This window comes from Ursus arctos, unplaced genomic scaffold (genome assembly GCF_023065955.2).
Source record: "Ursus arctos isolate Adak ecotype North America unplaced genomic scaffold, UrsArc2.0 scaffold_4, whole genome shotgun sequence".
NCBI classification, from domain to species: domain Eukaryota; kingdom Metazoa; phylum Chordata; class Mammalia; order Carnivora; family Ursidae; genus Ursus; species Ursus arctos.
Window position 1 is genome coordinate 47,732,806 of NW_026623056.1, and position 23,424 is coordinate 47,756,229.

The 23,424-nt window shown below is 38.3% G+C and overlaps 1 protein-coding gene across 17 annotated transcripts in view; it reads right to left on the minus strand.

Moving 5' to 3' along the window:
• Window positions 1-4,415: 4,415 nt before the first annotated feature.
• ZPLD1 (zona pellucida like domain containing 1) overlaps window positions 4,416-23,424 on the minus strand; it is a 336,172-nt gene continuing 317,163 nt past the window's right edge. For 16 of the 17 annotated variants that reach the window (XM_044381697.3, XM_048214940.1, XM_044381701.3 and 13 more), the window contains 5 exons: window positions 23,204-23,284; window positions 14,858-15,029; window positions 13,511-13,619; window positions 7,671-7,700; window positions 4,416-7,228 (listed from right to left, as the gene is read on the minus strand). In XM_044381697.3, coding sequence (XP_044237632.1) covers window positions 7,053-7,228; window positions 7,671-7,700; window positions 13,511-13,619; window positions 14,858-15,029; window positions 23,204-23,284 — 568 coding nt within the window. In that variant the 3' untranslated portion in view covers window positions 4,416-7,052. The remainder of the gene's footprint in view (window positions 7,229-7,670; window positions 7,701-13,510; window positions 13,620-14,857; window positions 15,030-23,203; window positions 23,285-23,424) is intronic. The other variant, XM_057306577.1, reaches the window with a different exon arrangement.

Below are 23,424 nucleotides of genomic sequence, written 5' to 3' on the forward strand. Positions count from 1 at the left end.
AGGGTGAGAGGGAAAATGTCTGGGTGTTGTTTTCAAACATTCCAGCCATCAACTCCAGAGAGCATGGACAAACATAATTTTCATTGTTGACATAATGAAGATGATGATGCTTTTCAACCATTTCCCAGAGCGTAAACCCGTTTTCAGTGCGAGCCCTGCTAACCATAACGAATGCTAGTGATGTGGGAAAAACAAATGCACAAATGAAAAACAATGAGTCAGATAGCTCATTCATTGCTGTCAATAGAAACCAGAGTTCCCCCAAATCCGCTTAGTATTGGCCATTGTATAATCTGAAGTGCATAGCAGACCATTTGCATATTGAGTAAAATGTTAAAATTAACAACTGAGTAAAATGTTAGGAATAAGCAAAGCAGTTACATTCTCAGTATCAGAAAGGTTTGGATTTTTTCTTTCATGTATATGCTTATTAAAATAGGTACAAATAGTTTTTTTTTCAGTAGCTGAAAGAAATAAAGTTTAAAATTGACACAATTATCTCAATAATATATATAAAACATTTTCTTCAACTTCTAAATTATTAGAAAGCTAAAATTACTTTCTGGTTTAAAAGACTTGGATAGTTTCTCAAAAAAAGGACACATGCTATGAGCCATACAATTATTTTTCCTCACTGACCATAGTTAACATTTCTATCAATTTCCTTCCTGTCTTTTTTCTGTGTGAGCTTATATTATAGATACGGTTCAGTGTTCTTTTTTCTTTTCATATTCCAGCATATTCTTATTTGGTAAAGGTTTTTTATAACTGATTTTCAGTTTCTACATATTCTTATATCCCAGAAAATTACTATAGTACATCTAAGAATTCTGCATTTGGGAACATTTAAGTGGCATCTAATACTTTTTGATTAAAAATAATACAGTGATAAATATCCTTGTACATAAATCAATATATCTAACATTCTAAGGTTGTGAGTAAATGATGACATTATTTGAGTAATATGGGCTTAAGTCAGATCCTCTGATAACCCTGGGCATATGGACACCCATAGTATACTTCCCAGACACCCTGGGAGTGTGACTGCTGGTAGTGTGACTACATGACTAAGTTCTGGCCAGTGGAATATGAAAGTGTCCTGTGGCAGCTCCCAGGAAACTTCCTTACATGTTATATGCCCTTTGCCTCTATTTTTGAACCTTTCTCTATTTTGGGTCATGGGATAAGGGCTACAGATAAAGGATGGTGGAGTGTAAAACGAGAGAAATTCTCATTACATATCCAGTGACAAACTGGAAAAAAAGCATTAAAGTTTTGATAAATCTCTTGATGAGAGAGAGTGAATCACCTTTTTTTAAAAGATTCTATTTATGTGACAGAGAGAGGGAGAGAGCGCAAGCAGGGTAAGCAGCAGTCAGGGGGAGAAGCAGGCTCCCCCCTGAGCAAGGTGCCTGACGTGGGGCTCAATCCCAGGACCCCAGGATCATGACCTGAGCCAAAGGCAGATGCTAAACTGACGGAGCCACCCAGGAGTCCCAGTCAATCACCTTTGCTCCACGTTGTATTTCAAGAGTGAGGGCGATGCCAAGAAAAATTGTGATTTATCTCTGTAGGATTTAAGGGAGATTCTCAGGTCCCCTCTCTGTCCCCAGGAGGTATTCTGCATTATTCTCTGCCGCCTCATTTCAGCAGCAGCACAACGTATGTTAGCAAAACAATACCTTCTAAAAAGCAAATCATTTCCAATTCCCAAGTGGTAAATAATTTCTAAGAAGTACTGTATTTCCTCTCAAGTAATTTTTCATTTTCATCCATTGTTCACTGCTGTAAAAAAAGAAAAAGTTACGAACTACATGCAACAGGAGAAATAGCTTAAGGACCTGTATAACTTGGAGGCAAAGTTACATGAAATTGTCAAACCACAACCCTCCCAGGATCTTCTAGTGTTAGTTGATTAGCCAAACCAGCAGGACTATTCAGTAATGGATTCTGCTTTGGGCAATGCTAATAGAGCTCTACTCTTGATGAAAACTAACCTCAAAATTTGGGCCACATTGACTTTCACTAAACCTCCATATCATGATGGCACTTCACTTTTCAACATGGAAAATGAAAGGGAAAATTGAGGTAATTACTTCGGCGATTTAAGTAAAACAGAAAACATCCAGATACCTGAGGCAAAGGGACCTGAACTATGCAGAGATAACAATCTGAGCTCCCCATTTCACTTTTTCAAGAATACAACGCATTTTACAAATGAAGTTTCCTGAGCAGATTTCCAAATCTTATGTCTAGTACCTGTAGTAGAAGGCCCCAAACCAATTTTAACCAAGGTTATTTTTCAGTTCTCCTGTGTTATTCAAATTTGTAGAGACTGATGCTATTTACCAACAAGCAATCAGGCAAGATAGTCTCACAAACATGAAAAGGTGACATGTTTATCCAGTTTCCACTTCCTTTGAGCCTCTGGAGAAGATGGGCCACCATCAGGAGAAATATGGGTAACAGCTACTAGAGATTCTCCTTTTGTCTCCCACTAGTGAACTCATTCCCACTAAGAAGGTGCCTCTCCGCCCAGCCTCCAGTACTTCCTTTGTCTCATTTGCCCCCAATATCTCTGCTTAGCTGTCTTATGTTCTTTACTGCTCTGGCCCACTGTCACTCCTGATGTCATCACTCACTATGCTCCAGGGCCAGCCCTGCAGAATGTGGGCCCATCAGTAATTTGATGCCAAGTCTTCTCCCCTGTTTCTCCTGAAGCTGTAGGATAATTTGGCATGACATTGGAGCTCATCACTGCCCACCTACTCGTGGCCCCATCTTTCTCTATTTTGTCCATGTTGTTAGCTAACATGAAAGAGGACCCTCTGCTCAAAAGTCCCTACCTTTAGACATTTAGTGGTTCAAAACCATTGCAATCATAGACTGCCAAATTTTGTAACATTTTCATTAATTCGTTCCCTTACCGTTACTGGATTGATTGGGACTTTTGGTTTTCAGAAGTGAGAGACATATGGAAGGTGTGTTTGCAAGTTACCAGCTGTGATGTTCATTTTGTAGCAACTTCACTAGATCACGGGTCCCCAGACATTTGGTCAACATTATTCTGGGTATGTCTGTGAGGTGTTTCTGGGTGACACTAACATTTGAATAAATTAGTAAATCAGATTGCTCTACCTAATGTGGGTAGACCCCATTTAGTCATCTGAAAGTTTGGATAGATCAAAAGGGCTGAATATCTGGTGACTAGGAGAGAATTATTTCCATCTGACTGCTTTTCAACCTGGGACACTGGTTTATTCCTGTCTTTGGAATTGAACGGAAATGATAGCTCTTTCTGGTTCTTAAGCCTGCTAGCGTTCAGACTGGAAGTACACCATCAGCTTTCCTGGATCTCGGACCTTTGCACCTAGGCTAGAGCTCCCCTGGGCCTGCTGACTGCAGGTCTTGAGACTTGTTGGCCTCCGTAATTATGTAAGCGAATTCCTTATAACAAGCCTCTTTATATACAGGACATATATCCCATTAGTTCTTTTCTCCTGGAGAACCCTCACTAATACAACAGGTAGTCCTGGCATTTGTTTTGTTTACTATCCAAGTACATTCTTTTTCCAAATTACAAATTTGGATTGTTTTATATTAAATGTCTCCCCACTTGTAAATAATTGAGGAACCTCATTCTCAAAAGCAACTGATCTGTGATCAACTTGCTTTTTCCCTTATAAATATGGAATGAAAGCCAATGTGTGCTAGCCTAATAGCCTCCACAGTCATAATAGAAGGCTCTCCAACCTGTTATAATTCTCTCCTGCCAAGTGCTGAGGAATTCCTTCAAATTATGCCTCATCTCAGTTCACAAGCAAGTGTCTCCCATGGACTTCTTCTCTTGCTCTTTTCTCACTTCTAGAAGTTTACTACCTTACATTTTCCACAGCTGACAATGTCCCTTCATGAACCATCAATTCTGTGATGCTCCCAGAGCTACGTGCCAGCACGTGAAGACCCAGAGTAGTACTCATTTCTGTAAGATTAGATTCTCCCTGAGTCAGGAAAAGCTTTTTTCCTCAACTCTGTGTCACTTCCAAAACAAGGGATGACAGCCGGACCCTGGGAACTGTCATGAGAGCCTGTAAAACTCTAGGCAGAGGCTGAGCTCCTTGTCTTTCCAGTTCTGACTTTCCCCTCAAAGTTTTAAAAATTATAGACTCGGTGCTAGTCAGTGCTCAAACTCAAGGTAAAGTACACTTCTTTACCATCAACTAATCTCCTGAATATGCCTCCTGACACAGAGCTGGAACCAGGAAGCTCAATATGGAGAACAAGCTTCATCTAGCTTCAGACATCACTGCCCTTCCCTGTTGCATTAAGGAGCCTATTTTAAGGAGGAAGAGAATGTTGAGAATAGGAAGGAGAAATATCTTTAAAAACAAAAAAAGGTGACTCTTTTAAAGATATTCATTTACAATTATTTTATTAAAACAATCATCTTTTACATGTCATCAGACCTTACCCCTGAAGTGCAAAACAAAAACAAAAACAATGGTTTGAGGTATTAAAACTGAAGGAACATTTGCACATATTTTGTAAGGCTTTCACACTATAGTAACCAAAATATTCAGTGCGACTAAATACTACATATAACTGCAGGTCGATGAGAACAAAGCTGTATAAAACAAACCTGGTTTGTCTCATTATAGCTCTGATTCTCCCATTTACGGTGACAGGGTAGCAAAAAAATAATGTGAGATGTAAGTTGCTTGCAAAATGATGTATCCATTATTCAGTTTTTAAAAGTGGTATATAGAATGTAAAAGGTCAACACCTGAAAAAGTAGCCATCCCCAAAGCACAAAATCAAACTGACCAACTGGTTTCAATGGTAAAGTGTATTCACAGGACTTAATCCTCAGATTAATGGCAATTCACTTAAAGTATCTGAAATAGATTTACTAGAGTATTTTAACACTATCCATGTACATATAAGGTCACATAAGTAGCATGCATGGGCCATACTTTTTTTTTTTTCTGTAGAATTTTTCCCTATAAAGTAGAAAATAAATTTTTAATACAGATAAAGTTCAGAATGGTCACTTCGAAGGGATTTTGAAGTAACACAGGGAAGAGGAGGTTGGCTTTTTAAGTGTTATACTTATTAATATTGAATAAATTATCCAAAGACTTTCCAGATCCCACTTCACTTTGACCAGATCTAAACCTTGAAAGAGAAAGTTGAGGCAATCATATAGATAATTATTATAATATAAACACTTTCTTCTGATCTGCTCAGGCAAATTGGAGAAAAGGTATTTTTTGATTTGATGATTGATTTCATTATTAACCTCAGAGCACAGCTACTTCATTTGAAACAAATTTAAAATTGCATAGTGATTTGCATATCGTATAGTAAATTAGGTTCTGAATAATGGGTCACAAATATTGAATAGAAATTAGTCTCTACAGCAGTTGTTACAGGTAACATGGCACTTCCAGTAGCCACACATGCTAGGTTTTGATGTTTGTCACTGAATTGCTCTATTCAGTTGTGTAGATAGGCTGAACAAAGGGAAGCTTGTTTTTTGTTTTTTGGGATTTTTTTGTGAGAACACAAGCTGCTTAAAACTGGGCTTTTAAATTTTCTTTGCAAAACGGATATAGGACCACATACTTCTTGCAGTTTACTATATAGGAAAATGCTGTTTCTTCCATGGCAATCATGACACTTTCAAGAAGACACCTTAAAAAGTAGGGCTCCTCCAGATTCTTTGTTTACCCAGCATCAGAAATTTGTGGGAAAAAGACATTTTTTCATAGAGACTCCAATAATGTTCTGCGAAACACACTTAAACCGTGTTTCCTCTTTGTCATAGGAGAAAAAAAAAAGGAAACTAGGTTATTAAAAATCCCCATGGGAACACGACACATATGTGTGGGGACAAGGTCCTTTCTCACAGCTACGGTTTGTTTTCCCATGTAATGGCTCCCGAATGAAGAACTAGCTTTGCAGTTGCCTCACTGCCGGATGCACAGCTGCAAAAGCAGCTGAGTTGTTTACCTGGGAGCAGAGTCAACATGTGCTGATGATGCTCTCACTTGAACCAGGAGAAAACTGATCACAGCCATTTCTACCCAAATGAATAATGATCTGGGGTCACTTAGTATCCTTTTGAGGTTAATGACTATTTTTACCGTTTGCTACACAAGTAGATGCTCCAGGTTAAGATTCCTTTCCCAAGAGGTTGTTGTTTTGTTTTGTTTTTAATGAATGTCATCAGACATGGAAATCAGCCAAAAACACAGGTCATAGAATAAGTAATTAAATCTCAGGTGTCCAAATTGGCCAGTCCAATTAAAACATATCCCCAAGCTGGAATTATCTGGAATAAAACAAAAAAGTAACTTTCATTTTAGAACCACAGATACAAATCTAAATGCCATCACATTGGGTTTTAATGCTTAGGGGGAAAATGCAACAAATGTATTTTTTCTTTTTTTTTTCTTTTCTTTTATTTTTTTTTATTTTAATGATTTTTTATTATATTATGTTAGTCACCATACAGTACATCCCCGGTTTCCGATGTAAGGCTCGATGATTCATTAGTTGTGTATAACACCCAGTGCACCATGCAATACGTGCCTTCCTTACTACCCACCACCAGCCTATCCCATTCCCCCACCCCCCTCCCCTCTGAAGTCCTCAGTTTGTTTCTCATAGTCCGTAGTCTCTCATGTTTCATTCCCCCTCAAATGTATTTTTTCTATGCCCATCTTTTATCTCTATAACAACCAATAATCAAAAGAAAATTGAAATAAAATGAAATATGACTGATCCTGTAAGATCTAAGTCCTGAATATTGTTTGCTTATTGTCATGATACCCATTGGTGCCATACAAATAGGGCTGACCACATACATAAGTGACAAGAACAATATCATCAAAATTCTTTCACTATCATCGTGCTAATGAGCTACATTGTGAAATCTATCAAACCTACAAATACCAAATGCTGGCTGGCATTCAATTTGGATGAAACACTGACCAGTCACCCAGGTATGGCCAGTGAATCCCTCTCCCAAGAGGAGGCACCTGTTACAGTCAGTCAAAGACTGGGTTTCTTATGCCATTCAACACCAAATTGGTGGGTGCCTTCCTATGTAGAAGGGCCAGTGAGCAGAGGAGAAGGGAAAAGCTCATGACTCCCAGAATGACCATTCCTGATATCAGTGCACTGGTGACGGCGTTCAGCTGGAAAGGAGGTTCATTTGGAGAACCTGCAAGCAATAAAATACACACAGTAGAAAGGTCCAATATCAGGTTTATCTCACCTTATCCCAATTTATACCTGAGAAACATCTGTCATTAGTGTCTTGTAAAGTAACAGCATGACACTGATTCATGCTGTAATCTATTTGACTATTATTCAGTCCAATAACCAAAGGATTATGTGGTTTAGAGGTCTGGTATCCCCTTGGCTGCCAGTAAAAAAAAAAAAAAAAAAAAAAAAAAAATCGTCTATAAAATGCTATAAAAATTGACCACCAGGTCACATGTGAGTTCAGAAGTCCTCAGTGAACTGTTATGTAAAATATAACAAACTTGTAAAATCAGAACTCATCATATTTACTTGTTTAGAGTTTTGCAACTCATCATCAAAAAATGCTTAAAATTTTTAAAAATCACACTTTAATTTTCAACATATGTTCATTATCTTACCAAGCTGTGAATTGTTGGTTGGAGTCTCATCTGGGAGAGAAAAGAAAAAGAAAAGCGATATTATATTTCTAAATATTTCCTTATGTTTATCATAATTCTGGGATTACTTTTTACCTGCATGTGGCCTCACCTTCACTCACAAGCTCCATGGGTAAGGGAAGCATGAAAATCTTCCTCAACCATTCTGTTTTCCCATTTTCTGTTCCATGTGTCTGAGATTTTATTATCTATCCATTCTGCAAGCCCACACCCTGCCAGTGCCCTGGGCATACAAATATAATCGCAAAATATACAACATTCTTTCCTGCCAACCTTGCTTTGTCATTATCTCTTAGTCAGGTTAGTGGGGGCAGTAATTATTAACAGCTATTACATTTTTTATAGCCCTATAACCTGCCATTTGTTATTTTGTTTTAGAGAAGTATTCATTATTTAGTGCCACTCTATTTTAAGTGTTGCCAATTTGCCCATCATAATCTGCAAAAACATCATTTTAATTCCAAAAAGATAAATTCATACTTAGTAACTAAATGAAAGGAAAACATGACTCCTAATCTTGAGTTGTAGGGTTTTTTGCATCTGTTAAGTAAGATTTAAGCTGTTGATTTTTTACTTGTCCCTGGCAAACATAATAATAGACGCAATGAATGCGTTTCCCAACTTGTGTTACCCATTTAGTGATTGTATAGCCATTAACCCCCGATCTTGTACAATGAGTGGATTTCATTTTTGTTCTTAAATATGTGGGTGTATATGTGTCTTTGAGTGTCCATTATCTGAACCATAAAATGTGTGCAGTTAGCTCTTTGATTTGGGAGTATAAATATTATTACAATTAACATGTGCGTAATGCCATACAGTTTACAAAGTGCTGCTTCGTATGTCATCACATTTTGTCCTCATAACAGCCATATGGTTTTGACATTATTGCTACCCCCATTTTACAGATGAAGAAACTTCTGTCTGTCACAGCCTCCATGGTGAAGTAAACATATGTTTAAATAAAAGCTCAGTTTCAGAATCCTTTTTCTAAAATAATATAAACAAGCCGAGTATGGAAAATATTTTTAGTTATAAAGATGAACAACTCAAGCTATGAAACCCCAGGATCAGTATTTGAAACAATTGATTGGGAGAACCTGGTGTGATATTTATAGGCCATCTGATGCCATTTCTTTTAAGACATATGAGTCTTGGCAGAAATGATGATTCTGCTGTTTGAGCCTGAACTACAATGCTCCGAATTAATAGAGCGCTCGTTTATAGAATTCTTTAGAATGGTGCAGTGCACCACTATAGGACAAAAAAAAGAAAAGCACAAATTTTCATTATAAGACAAGCTTAGGAAAACCCTAACCTCCAACCAATACTATTTTATAAAGACACGTGTTTCTCATGGAAATGGATGGAATGAAATGGAACTGTGATCAATTCTTCCAAAAGATTTCCAAGATAACCTACCTCACTGGAACATGGAGAACATATAGTGCTCTAAAATTCCTTTTTCAAAGTTATTTTTTGTTTACAATCACACTTATTTGCTATTTATTTATTAAGACTAGAAAACTCCTTCCTCCGTGTCCCAAATTAGGTGAAAGTGCTAGGATGGGCTGCCTGCAGTATTTTTTGCATCCTGAAGTTAATTAAAGAGTCAGAATATTCCCTTCTCTCCCACATCACCACCAGCACTTCTGTAAAATCACTACCCCAGGCATCACTCACGAGGACGGGGCTACGGACACAGGAGGCAGACTGTCAAATGAGCCATACCAGCTACAGGTTCCAGGGCTCTGAAAACCTGCAAGCGTCCTACCTCTCGCAGATGGCTAAGATCAAAGCATGTTCTATTTGAATATTATTCGGAATTGCATAAAGGTAGAGAGAATCACTTTATCTAGTTGCTATTTCCAGTTTTCTTCAATTTCCAGTATCCTGCAATTTGGTCTAGCCCCAAAGGGGAGGTGGACATTTGCTAGGAGATTTTTTTTTCACCACACACGCTGGTTTTTTTCTCTTACACATATTCGGTCTTACCATACACATATATGCTAAAAGAAACCTTGTGGAATTAGAACAGATTGGACTACTAAACTTGGTGGACTCTTCAAAAAGCATGCAGCTAGCTGAGGACCCACAGGAGGAAAGTGATGGCAGCAATACCATGGCTGTTGGGAAGCCAGAAGCAGCAGATAAATTCTTTTTCTCTGCTTTTCTCTCATATAAGTAGCAGAAATAAATGGAAAAAGTAAACATTAACACAAAGATATATACAGAATAAATATTTTTCCTTTCATAGCACAAGCAAACTATTTTTTTTAACCTTCAATTAGCTACCTATATGGTAAAAGGGACCACATATTTCAAATTCAGAACTTCTAATATTTTTTTTTAGAGAGGGAGGGAGAAGGGACTGAAGGGCAGGTAGAGAGAGAACTTTTTTAAAAGATATATTTTATTTGAGAGAGAGAGCAGGGGGAGGGGCAGAGGGAGAGGGGGAGAATCATCAAGTGGACTCCCCACTGAGTGCAGAGTCTGACTCAGGGCTCGATCACAGGACCCGAGGATCATGATCTGAGCCAAAATCAAGTGTTGGAAGCTCAACCAACTGAGCCACCCAGGTGCTCAAGAGAGAGAGTATCTTAAGCAGGCTCCACACCCAGCGCAGAACTGACCCGGGGCTCGATCTCACAGCCCTGAGGTCATGACCAGAGCTGAAATCAAGAGTTGGAAGCCCAACTGACTGAGCCACCCAGGCACCCTGAGGATTTCCAAACGTTTTACTCTCCATTGTGTTATGTTTGTTAATAATCTATGCCCACTTTTGAACACTATGATTCCTGAGAGCAAAGACTATGGCCTGTTCTCTAGTGTATTTCCAGCTCCTAGCAGAGTGCCTGTCCCACATGGAGATTTGAATGAATTATTAACTCCCCATAAAACTCAATGACATGAGTTGAATAGCTTGGCTTGGACTTCCCCATCGGAATTTATGTAATAAAACAATTAGGTACTATTGTTTTCCAGTACTTGCAATTGTGAATTTCCAGAATTGTACCCCATGAGAAGCATTTCCATACTGAATAGTTTTAGCATGCAGGAGTGTAAAATAAGAACACTTCAGGAATTTTGAGGATTTGAAACTTTGAAGATGTGAATATTTTCCTAAATCAACCAACAAAAGGGTTTAGAATGTGAGGTAAAATAACCAGAATGTCTTTGATTTCATTAAAACAAAACAAAAGTACTGAGCTTTAACAGCTTATTAAACTTGACCTAAGTCAGATGTCTAGGGAATAGGAGTGGTTCAATGAGTAAACAGAGCAAAAATTCCAAGTACCGGAGAGCTCTGAAGAGAGCAACCCAAGCCGGAAATTGGACTTGTCTATCTAAAATCGGCCATAGGACCTGGAAAGATAAATTCTAGCTGACCTAAGGTAAAAATAAAGTGAAACGGAGAAAAGAAGGTAGCCCTGGTCGTTGAGCTAGACATTATGTTTACATAAGATTTTCTTGTGGATGGATATGGCTTGATTTCTGAGTTCTGTATTTATGTAGAATTTAAAATAATATTTTTTAAATTATGATACTGTAGTATCATAATATGAACATTGTTATATATGGCCGTCTACACAGTGAGGTCAACATGATTGCCCAGAAATGAGCACCATCCTATGGCTATTTATCAAAATTATAAAAAATAAATCCAGAGAGGAATGAAAGGCATCTGGAAGTTTTGAACACGATTCTTTGGGGACTTTGCCGGTGAGGAGACCGAGGTTACTAAAACAACACTACTGTGCTGGAAAATGAAGGTTATCCTTGAGGTGAAAATAGGTTAAAATTGGAAAGGAGGAAAGTCAGGCATGACATCAGAGGCATTGTGATCAAGGCATTAGCTGTCTGAGATTCGAGCACAGATACTTGGGGCGAGTGAATATGGTGTATGTGAAACTTACAAACCTGCAGGGCTGTCTGGCCATGGTAGAATTAGAAACTTCGACTTGGTTAATCTTTCCTGGGATTTGGTGATCTTAAAAATGTTGGTCTTTGTAAAACCTTATCTTACACTAACAAATTAATTAAAATGTGTAATATCTAAATTTGCTTTGGCCCAGGTGAGAAGGAAGCAAGGAGGCTAATAAGGAGAAAAAGCCACCTACTCAACATGGGAGAGAGATGCCACTTTTCTCTTATACAAAACTGACTCTAGATAAGCTCCCATAGAAATAAAAATATTTTTTATTGTGCCTACCCAAAAGCATTCCTAATTATTGGCAACAAGAGTTGAGTTTCCATGCAGTATAATTCTGTGAGCTATTTCTGACAGCCAGACAGAGATAAGAATTGGGCCTTTCACAAACCACAAGCCAGTCATTTTCAAACCATTCAAAACACATACCAAACCTCAGGGAGTGTAGACTAAGTCTGAAATTTCATATTTAATGAATTTCTTCATTATTCTTAAAAACACATTAGTTTGTTTTTAAATAATGCTGTGTCTACACGAACACAGAGGAGTGAATAATTCAAGCAATTGTCTAAACTTTTTAGGCCAAAACCATATTTTGCTTAATTACCTATTTCAGGCAAAACTTTCTTTTCACTGTGGAACAAGAGGCATGGGACAAAAAGTAAAGATAATCTAACTGAAACATAATAATAGCCTTATGGCTAAGATAAAACTGAGGGAAAAATTATTAGAATATGATCCAAACCAGAATTCCGTTTTTAAGACAAATTTAGAGCTATAGAGTAAGAATCTTAAAGGCGACTTCTTCAAACCCCTCGTTTTAAAATCGAAGTAATATTAGCCCCAGAGGTGACATAAACTCCCAGGTCATGCAGCTTGTTTAGACAAAAGCTGGAGGTAGAACCGGTTTTTCTGGCTTAAGTTTGTGTTGTTTACCCTGCATGCCTGTTTTATCCCATTGATTCTGAATGTCTCTGGGTTCACACTGATAGAAAGCACCACCCCTCTGGAGAGTGTGTGTGCATGTACACGCATGCGCAAATATTTGTATGTACGAGAGTGTATGTGCATAAACAGCTGTGTCTGTTAGATTCATGACCGCCGTTGAGGACACTAGGAAGGGATTGGATGTAATATTCAGGATCCTGGGAAGAAACAAATGGTACTCAAGGGGGCATTTTAAGAAAAGGTTAATAGGACTGTTTATAAAGATACAGGGAATTCACAAGAGAAAGTCAAGTTCCCTGGGTTATGGGACAGTTTCCCGTTCTGTGGAGAAAGTTGTCTGGGAGGAACTCGGTGGAATCACTTCCATCCTCTGAGAGCACCACCTACCGGCCAAACCCGACCAAACACTGGATGGTAAAGCGGGGGCGGATGCAGTTCACACAGGCCTGTCTTCAGGGGCAGAGAGCAAGGCAGGGAAAAGGGAGAGTGAAAATGTCCAGCACGGTGTGTGTGTGTGTGTGTGTGTGTGTGTGTGTGTGTGTGTGTGTGTTTGCGCGCGCGCGCACGCGTGCTCTTGTGCACACAATATTGCAAAAACAAAAAGAGCAGGGCAGGGAAAAGGGAGAGTGAAAATGTCCAGCACGGTGTGTGTGTGTGTGTGTGTGTGTGTGTGTGTGTGTGTGTGTTTGCGCGCGCGCGCACGCGTGCTCTTGTGCACACAATATTGCAAAAACAATATTGCCCTTTGTGTGAAAGTTGAGTAAACAGGAAACTACTGTGAAATTAAAGTCGCTTAGCAGTTTATCTTGCTTCACAGTTAATTAGTGCTGTTTAGAAACCACTTTGAGTTCTCCTTAGAAGCCAAGTAATAAGCCATTTTGGAACAATCTATTACTACACACAAAAGGAGGAACGTTCCTACCACTCCGAGTAATGATGGGACCAGCAGAGAGGACGGCGTTTCCGGACGTGCTCTGGGGGCTCCAAGTGGTCCTCCTCCCTGCATCTCTCCTTTCTCGGTGGCCGCAAATCTGAGGTGTTAATGAAAACAAATGAAATTCCACACCAGCACAAAATTGGTTCTTTATGGCCATTTGGAAAGCAGATTCTTTTGGAAGAGATACCACATGTTTAATTTTATTCATTTACTTCTGTGCCTTTATTTAATTACTTTGCATCTAACTGCTACAGTGTTTCTTATTCTGGCTTGGGCCACATTTCTTATTTCCTCCCGTTATAATTGTGCTTTGCCTCATTAATTTACATAGCTCAGTGGTTCTCCTGAAAAAGAGCTGTGTTTATCAAACTTTTCTACTTCTATTTCTCTCAAGCCTTTAATAAATCTTTTCCTGAAATGTTGGTGAGCGCAGAGTCAAGGTAATGTGGCCTCGCCATTTAACCCCATCTGATAGAGCTAGTTAGGACTAAAGTAATCAATTGTTGTGAAGAAATGCATGGATTTGAGCATAAATAAAAACGTATTAAAGCTATTTCAAATTTTAAAATGTGCCTTCATTTTTCTCAGGTTAATATTAATGTGACCTAAGGGGGCCTATCAGAAACAGATATCTTTTTTATTCACTAGTAAATGGATCAGTATTTTAATGATGGCTGTATGCAATTCAGATCCACACCTATTTTATAACTTCTAACTTGTAATCCAAGGGATTCCTGGCACCTTTCTCGTGCCAGCCCTGCCCCCTCCCTAGGTTTTCCAATCATCTTCTACTCTGTCCCATCACCTTACTGAAAGTCTGGTAGTTCCCTGGTGACTCTGTCTTAACGTGTCTGTGAATTTGGTCAACCTGGCATGGGGTGTCTCTCACACTCTTGATTTTGTCCCTTTGGGGTTCATCCATCTTCAAAGTCACACCCCAGGTTTCACGTCTTCCATCAAACCTCCCAATCTCTCTCGTTCTAGCTCTCTCACAATGGCGAATACTGCCTCTTACTACAACCCATACATGTGTCTGCCTTTGTACCATAACATTTTTGTCTTTTTTTCTTCCATGACTGTCTCATGGTCCTCAAAGATCAGGTAAATGAGCTCAGAACTTATGCACACATGTCTGTATTCCCAGTATTATGCTTGGCACAAAGCAGGCATTCAATAGATCTTTAATGCATGAATAAATAAATAAACCCAACTTCAAACTGTTTAGCCCGATTGATGCATATCCACTTTCTATATAGAAATTAGTTCCTAACACTGGACACCCTTTCAGCTTAGATCAATTTGACAATTTAAAATAAAGTTGCAAAAACATACAGGCATAAGGAAGGGGCAGTCATCAGCTCTGCAGAGCTTGGTAACACAGTGCAGGAAGACAGTGGACATTTTCTGATTCTTGTGTTTCACAAATCGGAACACTTCAAAGGAAAACCGGCCCTGCTGGCTTCTGCCATTTTCAATGACGGTGGTCTGAGGGTCCTTGTCACAGCTACATTTTAGGGAATATGAAAACAGGACGTTACTGGAGATTACCAGCCCACTGGAAATTGTAAACTAATTTCTGTAGTATTAAAAGCTAACAAAATCATACCATGTTACAGATATTTAATAAAAGCATAAGCTAACTCAACAAATATGACAAGAATGACCTAGATCGTAAAGTTTAAACAGATCAATTTCTGATTATAGTAGTACCATCAAATTTCAGAGGGATTATACTTTCATAAGATTCAAAAATCCAAACAGTATAAAATATATGTAGTGAAAAGTCTCCCTCCCATCGTTGCCCTTGTCCACACCATTCCACATCCACATGCAAATCTCCAGAGGTTGACCTCATTTGCTACTGCATCCCCAGGGTGTGTGTGTGTGTGTGTGTGTGTGTGTGTGTGTGTGTGTGTGTGTGTATTTATATAGACAGCTTTTATAGAGAGAGAGAGAAGCTAAAGCAATGAATTCTTATTGTTTCCTCCTTCTTAAAACAATAGCGCACTATCTACATTGTTTGGTATCTTGCCTTTTTAAAAATTTAGCAAGGTGTTTTAGGGATCTTTCCATATGAATGTTTAGCAAGCCGCCTCATTCTTTCTGCTCACCGTATAGAATTCCGTCACCCACATGCACCAGAGTTTACTTAATCAGGTCCTTATTCACATACCTTTGCATTGTTTTGAATCTTCTGCTTTTTACAAAGTGATAATGAGTAGCCTTATAATACTTTATTTTGAACATGTGCAGAATTATCTGTACAATATATCTGTAGAATCATTTAATCGATTTTGCCACCTTGCCCTCTATAAATATTGTTACATTTTGTACTCCCCCTGTAACGTATGAAAAAATCCTTATTTGCCCCAGAGCTACACCAGAAAGTGTATGGGGAAAAAATCTGGATTGTTCACTATTGGGTAGGAAAAATAAGCTGTCACCATACAATTTTAATTTGCATTTTTGTCAGTGGAAATGACTACGTGCATCTGTTCATATACTTTAGAGCTATCTGTATTTCTTTATCTGGAAATTGTTTGTGTCTTTTGCCCAAATTTCTATTTTGTTGTTGGCTTTTTCTTTCTGATTCCTACAAGTTCCTTATGTCCTAGGAACACTAGTTCCTTGTTTGTTATATACGTTGCAAATTGTTTTGCTTTGTTGCTTAGCTTTGGACATTTCTTGTGTGTGCTTGTGTGTCTGTGCTCATACATACACAGGAGCTTTATATTTATGTTAAATTTTCAATAATTTATTGTATGGCTTTTAGTAAGTCATATCTTGTTTCATTGTGCTTTACTTTATTGTGCTTGCAGAGATTGTGGTTTTTACAAATTGAAGGTTCGTGGCAACCCTGCCTCGAGCAAGTCTAGTGGCGCCATTTTTCCAACAGCATTTGCTCCTTTCCTGTGTCTGTGTCACATCTTGATAATTCTCACTGTATTTCAAACTTTTTCATTATTATTATATTTGTTACAGTGATCTGTGATCAGTGATCTTTAATGTTACTATTGTAATTTGCCCCCTCAACTATGCCTCCATAAGACAGTGATTTTAACTGATAAATGTGTGTTCTGACTGTTCCACCGACCAGATGCTCCCCCATCTCTCTACCCCTCCTCAGGCCTCTCTATTCCCTGAGATGCAATATTATTGAAATCAGGCCATTTAATAGCCCTACAATGGCCTCTAATTGTTCAAGTGAAAAGAAAACTCACACATCTCTCATTTTAAATCAAAAGCTAGAAATGATTAAGCTTAGTGAGGAAGGCATGTTGAAAGCTGAGACAGGCTGAGAGCGAGGCCCCTGTGCCAAACAGTTAGGCAAGTTATGAAGGCAAAGGAAAACTTCTTGAAGGAAATGAAAAGTGCTACTCCAGTGGACACATGAATGATAAGAAAGTGAAACAACCTTATCGTTGATAAGAAAGTTTTAGCGGTCTGGAGAGCAGATCGAACTAGCCACAAGCTTCCCTTGAGCCAAAAGCTAATCCAGAACAAAGCCCTAATCTGTTCAATTCTATGAAGGCTGAGGGAGGTGAGGAAGCTGCAGAAGAAAAGTTTGAAAGTGACAGAGGTTGGTTCGCGAGTTAAAGAAGGAAGCCATCTCCGTAACCTCAAAGTAGGTGAGCAGCAAGTGCTGACATGGAAGCTGCGGCAAACCACCCAGCGAGTTCACACAACGTCCATTCTGCAGCCCCAGGACCAAGGAGTAATTTTGACTTCAAGTCTTATTATTTAAGAAATACATTTTGGGGGACGCCTGGGTGGCGCAGTCGTTAGGCGGCTGCCTTCGGCTCAGGGCGTGATCCCGGCGTTCTGGGATCGAGTCCCACATCAGGCTCCTCTGCTGGGAGCCTGCTTCTTCCTCTCCCACTCCCCCTGCTTGTGTTCCCTCTCTCGCTGGCTGTCTCTCTGTCACATAAATAAATAAAAAATCTTTAAAAAAAAAAAAAGAAAGAAATACATTTTGTAAGGCTATAGGTGCCATAGACAGTGATTCTTTCAATGGATCTGGGCAAAGTCAAAATGGCGGAAAGGATTCACCATTCTAGATGCCATTAAGAAGGTCAAAATATCAAAGGACTGGACTTTGGAAGAAGTTGATTCCAACCCTCATGGATGACTTGGAGGGTTCAAGACTTCTATGGAGGAAGTAACTGTAGATGTGGTGAAAATAGCAAGAGAACTAGAAATTAGAAGTGGGGCCTGAGGGTGTGACTGAATTACTGCAATCCCATGATAAAACTTATTAACACCTGAGGAGCTGGAATCTACTCCCGGTGAAGATGCTGTGATGATTATTGAAATGACAACAAAGGGTTTCATATAAACTGAGTTGTTAAAACAGCAGGGTTTGAGATGATGGACTCCAGTTTTCAAAGAAGTTCTACTGTGGGTGACATGTGGGTAAAATCAAATAGCACTGCGTACTACAGAGAAATCATTTGTGAAAGGAACAGTCAACCAATGTGGTAAACTTCACTGTTGTCTTATTTTAAGAAATGGCCACAGCCATCCAGCCTTCAGCAACCACACACTGGCCAGTCGGCAGCCATCAATACTGACGCAAGACCTTGCACCAGCAAACAGATGACAACTCACTGAAAGCTCAGATGATGGTTAGCCTTTTTTTAGCAATAAAGTATATTTTAATGAAGGTATGTACATTGTTTTTTAGGTACAATGCTATTGCACATTTAATAGACTCCAGTATAATTTATATACTGTATACTATAGTATAGTTCCAGCGGCCTGGAGCCAAACCCACAATATCTCCAAGGTATGTCTGTATTTGGACCCAAGATAGATCATTGTTATTCCAACGTTTTAAAAATATTTCTTTTTTTTTTAAGATTTTTTACTTATTTATTTGACAGAGAGACAGCCAACGAGAGAGGGGACACAAGCAGGAGGAGTGGGAGAGGAAGAAGCAGGCTCCCAGCGGAGGAGCCCGATGTGGGGCTTGATTCCAGGAGCCTGAGCTGAAGGCAGACGTGTAGTGACTGAGCCACCCAGGCGCCACTTAAAAATATTTCTTAGGTTAATATGGTTTCTTCTGCCACTTTTAAAGCTGTATTTTTTTGCATTTAAATTAATAATCTATGTAAAATTTATTACTGTTTATTAAAGGAACTATAGATCCAGGACAATATTTTCATCATGGATATACACTGCCCAACACTATTTTTTTAAAATCCCTGTTTATCCTACTGATTTGTGATATCATAGTCTATCATATCATAAATACCCATATGCTTTGGACCTATTTCTCAACTCACTATTCTAATTTTTGTCTACGTGGCTTATCTTGCATAATACCACATTCCTTTAATTACTTTAGAACTATTATTAAGTATAATATCTGGGAGGGCCATTTGCTGTTTTGGGATATTTTGTGGATCTGTTAATCCCTTATCTTGATTAGGTTAACTAGTGATTCTCTATTTGTTTTTTTCAAAGAATTTTATTTATTGCAAAATTTTGGTTCATATTTCCCATTCTGACCCAAGTATTCTTTAAGTGTTTTAAACTTCTAAGTAGTGGTGACTTTCTGTTTTCATATTGTTAAGCATTGCCGGCTATTAATATATAGCTCCCATGGGGCGCCTGGATGGCACAGTGGTTAAGCGTCTGCCTTCGGCTCAGGGCGTGATCCCGGTGTTATGGGATCGAGCCCCATATCAGGCTCCTCTGCTATGAGCCTGCTTCTTCCTCTCTCACTCCCCCTGCTTGTGTTCTCTCTCTTGCTGGCTGTCTCTATCTCTGTCAAATAAATAAATAAAATCTTTTAAAAATATATATATAGCTCCCTGACTATGTCATTCAGATCTTCTACGCCCTTACTTAATTGTTGGCTACCAGATCTGAGTTTCCTTAGAGAGGGGAATTAAAGTCTCCAATTTTTATTATATTTCTATGTCTTTTTATAGTTCTCCTTGTTTTCACTTGATGAAACCTTTGATTTCATCCAGGACATCCTTTCTTTATGTTGATGTAAGTCTTCTTTCAATTTAGGAAAGTATTCCTGGAATGTATTTTTAATTACTTGTTCTATTCTATTATTTTGGATTCTGTGTGGGGAAGTAGGAATTCCAATTTGTGTACTAGACATGTAGTGGATTCCCTTGGCCTACCTTTTATTTCTAATTCTTCTGCTCTAATCCTTTTTATCTTTTCCTTTATATTTGTTTCTTTTTATTTGCATCCTCCTTGTTTTGTTTTTTCTGTCCCATACTGTGCTTTCTGCTGTGTCTGTTCTCCCTGGAACACCTAATTGTGTCTTCCTCCTGTTTTACAGAAATGTTTCTGTAACACAGTTTTTTCCTATTCCATCTTAAATTCTTCCAGTTCCCCTTTGTCATTCTTTTTTTTTTTTTTTTTTTTTTTTTACCTTTTTGACCTCCTTCACTCATTTCTCTCACCCCCAAGTCTCTGTGTCTGGCAACCACTAATCTGTTCTCTATATCTATGGTATCTATGAGGGTTTTTTTCCCCCATATGATATTCATTCACAATTTCTTTATCCATTCATCTATCAATGGACACTTAGGTTGTTTCCATGTTTTGGCTATTGTAAATAATGCTGCAATGAACATGGAGGAGCATATATCTTTTTGAGTTAGTGTTTTCATTTTCTTGCATAAGTACCCAGTAATGGAATTGTTGGATCAAATGGTAATTCTATTTTAAACTTTTTGAGGAACTCCATTGTGTTTTCCATGGTGGCTGTACCAATTTGCATTTCCACCAACAGTGCACAAAGTTTCCCGTAGCCATTCTAACAGGTGTGAAGTAATATCTCTATTATAGTATTGGTTTGCATTTCCTTGGTGATGGATGGTGTTGAACATCTTTTGAGGGACCAGTTGGCCATCTCTATGTCTTCTTTGGAAAATATCTATTCATATCTTCTGCCCATTTTTCAATGAATTTTTTTTTTTTTTTGCTGTTGAGTTATAGGAGTTCTTTATATATTTTGTTTTTTAAAGATTTATTTGTTTATTTGAGGGGGGAGGGACAGAGGAAGACAGAGAGAGAGAATCTCAAGCAGACTCCCCACTGAGCACAGAGCCCAATGCAAGGGTCAATCTCGCGACCCTGAGATCATGGCCTGAGCTGAAATCGAGAATTGGACACTTAAACAAGTGAGTCACCCAGGTGTTTCTTTATATGTTTTAGATATTAGCCTCTCATCAGATATATGTTTTGTAAATATTTTCTCCTATTCTCCTATTCAATAGATTGCCTTTTCATTTTGTTGATGATTTCCTTTGCTGTGCAGAATATTTTAGCTTGATATAATCCCATTTAATTTTGCTTTTGTTGCTTTATGGTTATTTTTTAATAAAAATTTAATGTTGCAATGTTTAATTGCAAATCTTATCTGTTTCATAGCAACCTTTTCCAGTGAGTTTAATTTATCTTTAAATGTTTTTTTCTCAGCTATTTTTTACATTTTTCACATAGTACATTGGAACATAGTAAGCAGTATCTTCATGGCTTACCATTCACATTTGAAAGAGTTGGATTTCCCTAGACCTGTCATTTTCTGAGGACTCTTTGGGCAATGTGGAACAGTTATGACCTTCCTTGAGGATTTCCTCAACTCAAAGCTCTCCCACCTTTGTTTTACAGGGACAGACAAGTTTCCATTGAATGTGCCATGATGGTGTAGTTGAGTTTCCCTATCTCTCTGAACCTAAAGATGTTAAAGAATTCTACTATCAGTTCCATGATGCTCAGCTTCATTCACGAACCTTCCACCAAGGAAGGCCCTTGTCTTCCCAGGTGAATCCTTCACTTTTTAGAAGGTGTACTTTTCCTGGCACTTTCTGAGATCTGCTACTTCTGAGGCTCTGGTCATTCTCTATCCTTTCATTCCCCACATTCTCCAGGGCTGTTGGCTTGTTAGGTTTCAGCCCTGTTCCTAGCAACTCCCACTCAGCATTGTGCTCTCTCCTTTTGGGTGTGCATCTCTCCTGGCTGCTTCTGAAATCTGCCACTACCAGGACCCCTCAGCATTGACTTTTCTTCCCTGCTTCTCCTGCCACCTCTCCCCACACTGCCGCCTGCAGGCCTCCCTCTGCACCATTTGCTGTTGATCTTAATTATTTTTGGCAACAAGAACACATATTTGGGGATTTCTCAGTATTCTTTTTCACCTACTTTCACTGATACTGACATTTGAGAAACTCATTTAGTTACTCATTTCACTCTCTATAGTTCTAATAAGGACACCAAAGAGATTCAGCCCTAAACCATAGTCATAATAGAAGTCTGATGATCATATTCCAGATTATCAGTATGTGATCATTATAGAAATTTTGGAAAAAAAGAACAAAGTCAAAACAAAATGATTCACCATGCACAAATCCTACCATGCATAAATAACCACTGTCAGCCTGTTGATGTATTTCCTTACGGTCTTTTCTATCATGTATTATACAAATGAGGTTCGTCGTACATACAATTTCATATACTGATTCTTTCACTTCATATTTCAAATCATTTAAAGAATCACATATTTCCAAGGGTAAAAATACTAAGAAGACAGAGAGGTAGAAGATCAAATAGAACCAATCTTTCTTTTCTTGTTTTATAAATAATTTTATATAATTTAGTGCCTGTGTGAACTCCCAAATTACTAGTTCTCCATAATTCACCTAGCCATTTCCACATTGCTGAACATCCAGTTTGCTCCCAAGTTTTACTATTTTAAATATCACTGATAGACCAGGAAATCATAAATATTTTAGAATATGCTTCCAAATTTGTGGATGTAGCATCAAACAATATGGAATCTTTTAAAGCTTTTGATACATTATAACATTTTTTTCCCAAAAATGGTGCCCAAATTAACACTTCCAGCAATAGGATATTAGAGTGTCAGTTTAACCTAGCCTCTGACCATCATCTTAACCTTGATTAGCCAATAAAACGTATTCTTTCGGTTTCCCATCATACTGCTCCCATCATGTGTCAATAGGCAGCAGTGATCTGAGCCAACTGCATTTTATAAGCATGATTAGAAGCCATTGCTTGACTCTCAAGTCGGCTCTGCTGTCAGATAAAAATGCTGAAAGGAAACCAGGATGATTGAATGTTTTTATGATCAATGTCCCCTTTCCCCAAATGTAGATTACATTCACTCTATCATTGTCTATTGGGGAATGAAGTTGAAGTTATTGGCTCTGATAAAAAAGGAGTAGTAGGCTATATCATACTTTCATATTAAATACTGATAAATGAAGAAAAGCATTTTGGGGTCTAAATTATCTAGACCATTACTTTATTTTTACTCTCCCTGACAGACGATGAGACTGCCTAGCTGCGAATAAATAGTACCTCCCACTGCCTTTCTCTGATTGCCAATAATATCCTAACCATGCTTTTTCTAAGACAGTGAAATATTCCCATATGTCCTAAACATGAATAAAACATCTTTGATGGACCTAACTTACTTGCAATTCTCATTCAACAATAGCTTTATCAGCATTTTGTGTTGAAAACTTTTCTCAACTTTTATAGTTCCAGCTTTGTAAGGACTAAAAGCTCACAATGTAGGAGTTTAAATTTAAAAGCTATAGAAGTGCCCTACAATTTGTTTATCTAACTTGGAGTTTTCATTTCAATTATCTACAATTGGTACTTTGCTATCAATATAAGACTTACCTAAGGAAGAGATCATATCGAATATCATCGTTTGGGTTCCCTGATGGGGTTGTGTAGCAATAATCCATTAAGACATTCCATCTGTAGAAAGAGGTAAGCATAATCCAGAGTCAGAATCTCCTTTCGGGTATTAGTTACTAATTCAAGGGCAATAAACATTGACAAATGTTTTAGCCCCACCAGATAGGACTATATTTTTATTAGTTATTTCAGAAGTTTCT